The sequence below is a fragment of the Pinus tabuliformis genome, chromosome 2_2, assembly GCF_031772625.1.
Source record: "Pinus tabuliformis cultivar Carrire ecotype Pingquan chromosome 2_2, CPIR1, whole genome shotgun sequence".
NCBI classification, from domain to species: domain Eukaryota; kingdom Viridiplantae; phylum Streptophyta; class Pinopsida; order Pinales; family Pinaceae; genus Pinus; species Pinus tabuliformis.
The window spans coordinates 350,406,891-350,413,529 of record NC_142300.1 but is presented as its reverse complement, the minus strand read 5'-3'; the positions used below and the strand labels follow the sequence as shown (position 1 = coordinate 350,413,529).

At 39.7% G+C, this 6,639-nt stretch overlaps 1 protein-coding gene across 1 annotated transcript; it reads right to left on the bottom strand.

Moving 5' to 3' along the window:
• Positions 1–2,050: 2,050 nt before the first annotated feature.
• Positions 2,051–5,962, bottom strand: LOC149192699 (asparagine synthetase [glutamine-hydrolyzing] 2-like). Its single transcript, XM_089404672.1, has 14 exons — positions 5,774–5,962; positions 5,427–5,565; positions 5,219–5,314; positions 4,903–5,044; positions 4,692–4,787; positions 4,478–4,575; positions 4,178–4,339; positions 3,865–3,945; positions 3,539–3,760; positions 3,317–3,451; positions 3,143–3,223; positions 2,917–3,003; positions 2,705–2,812; positions 2,051–2,608 (listed from the first exon to the last, which is right to left on the bottom strand). Exons 1-14 carry the CDS (start codon positions 5,851–5,853, stop codon positions 2,354–2,356), a joined length of 1,782 nt encoding a protein of 593 aa, XP_089260798.1. The 5' UTR covers positions 5,854–5,962; the 3' UTR covers positions 2,051–2,353.
• Positions 5,963–6,639: the final 677 nt, after the last annotated feature.

Genomic DNA, 6,639 nt, shown 5'->3' with positions numbered 1-6,639 from the left:
CTTGTGCTTTTGCAGGATCTTTGTGTAGCTGGGCCAGTGAAAGAGCAAGGAGCTGGGAGCAAGCAGCAAAGAGAGAAGATTGGATCAATCATTAGCGGAAGACAACAGTTAGTGGATCTCTTTCTTCCCTCTCTTACATCTCATAAAGAAGTAATCTCGAATAGTTTTGCATTCAGTTGTTGCTGAGGTACTATCACCCTTAGAGTGGGATAGGGTCATTCTGTATTGGATACTTTTCCCCACAACACATGGGATCCCTTTGCAATAACAACATTGGCAGATAACACAATCTCCATCGCAACTTTGAGTAGTGTGCAACGCCCTTAAATCATGCCTAGTGTGACCTAATTACTGAGAATATGATCTTCCTCGAGCTACATAAAATTGTGCATACAAAGACTCTCTCATCCTCTTATAAGGACCGTGCTGAGTTATTTAAGAACACCATGCGTTCTGGTTGGATAATTTAACTTGCTGTGTGTTTCCATTTGTGTCGTAGATTGGGTTATTCGGCTTCTTGGAACATGCCCTTCACCCTCCAGGGTAAGATTACTCTTGCTCTAGTTCAATTTCCTTTGCATTGAATTGTTCCTGTTTGGGCCTTACTCTGGTTATTTTGGTTTATGGATTGACATATCTCTAGACAATAATTTGATCTGACTTAACCTTTTAGCCATTCTCTGCCTTTCTTAGCTCTCCCTTCTCAACCCTTTTCTTAGCTTCCTTCCCCTTTAGTTACATACCATCTCTTTCAAGCCTCTTCCAAGCATCAAACCCCAATTGCCTCAACCCTCTCGCCTGCTTCTAATTACTATGGTACCAAACCCCCCCCCCCATTGACCAACCTTTCATTGCTCCTCAAATATTGTCAATTCAATTGACAAATCCATGTTCCCTTATGCATCTCAACCCTTTTACTTCCCCTAGCCAGTCTCTTCACTGCACCATGACTTGCCGTTGATAGGAAGCTCCTCGTTGGGGAAGAGGAAGAGGTTGCCCTTCTGTCACCACCCCAACATCCAACAACTTAACTTCATCCTCTCAATTGAGAGCCTTGATTCAAGCTAGAGACTCCTTAGCTCGCTATGAACATGTTATCCCCAGGCTAGTCCACCAAGAGATTGAAAAAATTAAGGCCATTGTTCAACAAGAGTGCCAATACACTCCAGATCATCATGTCCATGTTAAGACTAAGGATTGGGTTCCCAACTTATGTACCTCTACTCGCTCTAGATATGCAGGCTACATGCAGGTTATTAATGTCTATTGGCACATAAAAATTCTACTTGGGCGCATCCTTTTCCCAAAATGACAACGCTTAGAAACTTGTTGAATTGGAGGAAAAGTTGAATAAAATGGACTGCAAGCTAAACATCCTCCTTAGCAAATGCAACAACAACCCCTTTGTAGTAAGTGTAGCTATTCCTTAGCAAGCTTGGGAGCAAGATACTTTTGAGAATTAGCTAGAATTCAAGTTCAATTTCTTGTTTATAATTATTATAATGGATTCTAATTTTTTTTTTATAGTTCCTATAATTGATTATGTAAGTCTATGTTTAGCTAATCTATATGTGGTTACTCTTTGTGTAATCAGCTCATGTTTTGGACTTTATGAGAGGAAGTTTTCACAACCTCAAGACTTTATTTCTAAGTAATTTGGTTTACGGTTTATAGTTTAATTTGGTTTCCAGTTAAATAAACGAGAGGGGACTTTTTTTTAACTAGGTAAACTTTTAAATTCAAAATAGTGATACAAAATACCTAAATTATAAAAAATAAAATAGAGAAAATATATATAATAAAAATCTATACATAAAATACTTAAATATTTAAATGGTTTCTATTGAGTATTCCTTTCACACATTAACAGAAAAATATATTTGCAATTTTCTCAATACAATATAATAAACCGATTAAGATTTATTCCCTTAGTATAATTACATTTATTTAATTATATTATAAAAAATTTAAATATTATATAAAAATAAAAAATTTAAATATTTAGAATTATTTTTCAAAAGCAGAATTTATGTTCAAATCCAACAAACTCTTCAGTACACATTATAACATATAATTCACGTAAAAAGTTTGTCTACACTGGTATAATAACATTGAAATCACGTTTCACCAAGTCCTCTGACATCAATATTGAAAACCAAACCCAGCGAATTGAAATACAACCTGACAAACGTTTACACTTCCGCATTGGTGCCTAGAGATTACACGGTTACCTACACTAGTTTATTATATATAATGAGACGCACGGCTTACATGGTTATATATACTAATGTATACAGTGGAACCAATACTCGCCCGTATCGGCCAGCGACTTCTGCTCTCTGTTTTAAAAAACTTAACCTTTTATCACCACTTCCCGGGCGGCTACAGTTACGTCCTTTATTTGCATATGGCCGAATATATCGGCGCCGCCATTCTCTCTGACTTTATCTGCACCTACATTACACTCTTGGTACGCAGAGGCATGGACGCCTAGAGCGGCCCTGCCGGAGGGATCCAGATTATGAGCCCACGCAGCATCCCATTCCACTGCCTTTGCGGTGCTACAAGCCACGCTCGGCCCGCCCGGAACCGTCAATCGCGCCGCGTTCTGCAAATTACAACATTCAATCCATAAACCAACCATAAGAGTTTTAGGGTTACAAAAACAGCTGAGCTACATACTCATTCCTCAATCCTTTCTTACCTGCGGATAAAATCTTTCAAATATCATCCTGTAGTAGTATGCCTCTTTTGTAGTGGGAGTATTGTGGGGGAATATATATTTGGCATTGCCCAGCATCGTATCTGTCACCTGCAGTACAGTACATAACCAGACCAAATAATTAGTCGACTTTGCTAATTTAATTTATTATGACATTAGGGCAAAACCAAAGAAAGCCAAGCCAGGTGACTAACATGCTCTGCCGCATGTGATTTTAAGCCATCAATCCAACTGTACCCAACCCCATCGCTGAATTGCTCCTTCTGTCTATACAGAATGTGCTGCAATACCACGACAAATTAACCCAATGCTGTTAAAATTCAAACTCTTTACGCAACCTGGAATTTAGAAGGAATAAAACTCAGATCGGGAACGAGAGTTTTATCGCAACGAAATAAGATAGTAGGATGAGAGTGGAACCTTGGGAAGATAAGGATTCTGCTCGTCGTCGAATGCCCTCCGCAAGACCCACTTCTCAATGCGCCCAATGTCAGGCTTTACCTGTCAAATATTACACAGCCATACCGATTGCTGTAAATACTACTGCCACGTCATCAAAATCCCAGATTAGAGTGAGTTGATGAAAATGCTTACCATCTTCCACTCGGGATCAATGGCCATGGCAACGTTGATGAATTCCTTATCTAAAAATGGAACACGGGCCTCCACACCCCATGCAGATGTTGACTTATTAGCCCTCAAGCAATCATACATGTGAAGAGCCTTTATCTGCATCAAATCACACATTACATTTTATTAATCACTAGGTAATCTCTGAATCCCAATATATTGTCTACAAGGCTTCTAGCTAGTCACCTTACGACATGTTTCCTGGTGGAATTCCTCTTTGTTAGGAGCTTTGTGAAAGTACAAGTAGCCCCCAAATATCTCGTCTGATCCTTCTCCAGACAGAACCATCTTCACTCCTAGCGACTTGATTTTCCGAGACATCAAGAACATGGGCGTGCTTGCTCTGATAGTTGTCACGTCGTATGTTTCAACGTGGTATATAACGTCCTCGATTGCATCTATACCATCCTGTTACAATCACCTCAAACACAGGCAATTGTTCAGTACATTAAAAGAAAAAACTTCCCTATACGTTAAAATTCGTACACAGAGATGGCTGTCCAAGGGAATACCTGCACAGTGAAATGGAATTCGTGATGAACAGTACCAAGGTACTCTGCTACCTCTTTTGCAGCCTTTAAATCTGGAGAACCCTGCCCAGACATAAAGAAATAAATTATAAAAGAGGTTCGTTTCAACTATTTCACTGGCGATTTTATTAACATGAGAAGATTTTTCTTTTATTCGATATGCATGTGTAAAAATATAGATTAATGAATTTTCAATATATTAATAGGGGACTAAGCGTCAGGGATCAGCCCATTTGCTTCACAACACATCCGTTTTCCAAACAAGGGTTAACCCAGGGTTGGTTAATGAAGAGACCTGTAACCCAACACAGAAAGAGTGTAGTTTGTCTCCCCATTGTTTTGCAGCGTTGGTAGCAGCCAAATGGCGAGCCGCAACGGCCGCAACTAAAGATGAGTCAAGCCCTCCTGATAACAGTACTCCAAATGGAACATCGGTCATCAGCCTTTTTATGACTGCCTGCATCATTCAAACAGATCATATTACTAATTTCAGATGCAGGAAAAATCGCACTACATTTCTTTTTTATACAACGGTCACGCAATGGGACGTAGAATCGACATGAGAAAGCAGCACAGCTATGATAATGGACTATACTTTCTCAAATGCTCGTCTTAGAACCAAAGGGTCATATGGAGTGGACGGTATAACATTTTCTGAATACCAAGGTGGGCTGTACCATCTGCGCAGGCCTCCTGCAACATTCAATAAACAAAAGAGTTTGCAATCAGACTTTAATATTATACGCGTTGCAGAACTCTGAATGGCTAAAGTCATATAATTTCAGTGTCATGAAGTAAATGCTATTTACCTTGTTTGCTGGAGTATATATGTCCAGGGGGAAACAACTCAAAACGTTCACAATCATCATGCAAAGCTTTCATTTCAGACGCAAACCAAACAGATCCTGCAATCATAACGGCAGAATCACAGATAACAACAACTCGATTAAAGGAGATTTCATGAAAACTAAATAAGTACATCGCAACGGTACATGACAACTGGTGTGTGAATGAACATACCATCATGTCCCCATCCGATGTAGAGGGGAGTGATTCCAAAGGCATCGCGAGCAGCTATGAAGCTCTGGTCACGTGTGTCAAGCAAAACGAAAGAGAACATTCCATCCAACATGTTCACGAACTCCTCGCCATAGTCCTCATACTGGCAGAGCACAGAGAGATCAATAATTTACAATCGCACTCTTAAAAAGCCAAAGGACGTTAAACCCAAAAAATGTCGGAGCAATTTAGGAGCACAAAATTAAAAAAAATTGAAAGAGGGGCCAGCAATTATGAAATAATGGAAGGAATGCAGAGTACAGAGCTGGGTACTCACGAGATGAGCTACAATTTCACAATCACTACCAGTGTTAAATTTGTGAGAGTTGAGCTGTTCCCTCAGCTTCTCGTGATTATATATTTCTCCGTTCACCTGCAATGCCAGAACCTCAACTCAATAATTGAGCAACTATTTGGCAATTCAAGTATCAAACCCAATTTCGTAATTAACATATGAAGTAATTTGGCAGGAACAATGGACTTACAGTAACAACTATTTGTCTATCTTCATTGTACAAGGGTTGATCCCCAGAGGCAGGATCTACAATGGCCAACCTCTGGTGAGCAAGAAAGGAATGCCCACTCTGATACAACCCACTCCAATCGGGGCCTCTATGTCGTAACCTGACCATGAAAGCAAGACAAAATTAGGCAAACTCCGTTAAAACTTAAGTGAAATTCTAGCAAAACAAATATTCCATTCGATGGCTACAACCAAAAAGGATCGTCCTTTATACTATAACTAGAAATTGCTATTTTCTTGGAAACGAAGCATCCTATATTCTAGTTTTATACAATTTGCAACACATGCTCTGAGCGAGATTTATAACACCTGCGCGAGAGCTCCAGCACCCGAACGCGCTTGGCCTGCGATGTGTCCAAGCAACCAAACACCGCTAGGATTCCGCACATGGTGACTGACTGAACAGTGAAAACAGCAAAGCCGAAATTGAATAAAGGGGGCGTTAAGAGACTAATGATTATCAATGGAGTGCACAAGGTTTGTGATGTTGGCCGAGGAGGAGGAATATTTATAAGCGGAAATGGGAAATGGATGAAGCAGAGGGGAATGGATAATGGTCGAACAGTCATCCAGTGTGTGCGTGCACATGTTCATACTAATGACGCGGCGTAACACAGCCGAAAGTGTCGGGCCACCACATCATAGAATCCCGTAGGTTATATCATCTTCTTATCCAAAACTCCCAACTGGTTAGGAGTTTGACTTGGATGTAATGGAGAATCTGCTCATGCTTTTAGCGTGGCGTGTGAGAACAGGCTTAGCTGCATCTTTGTCCAGAATTCCATTTGTGGTCCCAGACGGGTGGAAGCGAGTAGCGATGTCTAATCAAGTCCCGACAAATTGACAGGTCATAACACGGAGATAAAAAATTAATGAGAAGGTAAAGATTTTCGTTTCATGATTTTGACATATTTATTTTCCGGATTCGACGTCGAAGGTGTTTTTTAAGCACAACATGTTTCATCTTTCTTTTCTTTTTTAATATTTTTTTTTAAGAGGCAGGTAAATTTTCATAATATATAGGGCCTCGAGTATGTGTTAAAATTGTAATTGTTTGGTTAAGAAAATAGGTTAATTTAGCAAGATTCTAATCTGTTTTTCAGGGGTTATTGGTGGATTATTCTAGGTAGTCTAGTTTCCGTGACTAAGGGTGATGAATCAGCTATATTTAATGT

Bases quoted from the DNA above. Each gene is read 5' to 3' on its own strand.
- LOC149192699 (XM_089404672.1), bottom strand. From the start codon at position 5,853: ATGTGCGGAATCCTAGCGGTGTTTGGTTGCTTGGACACATCGCAGGCC. The intron at 5,045-5,218 runs GTGAGTACCCAG...GTGCTCTGCCAG, and splicing joins GTGAAATTGTAGCTCATCTC to TATGAGGACTATGGCGAGGA. The intron at 4,340-4,477 runs GTATAGTCCATT...TGAATGATGCAG, and splicing joins TAAGACGAGCATTTGAGAAA to GCAGTCATAAAAAGGCTGAT.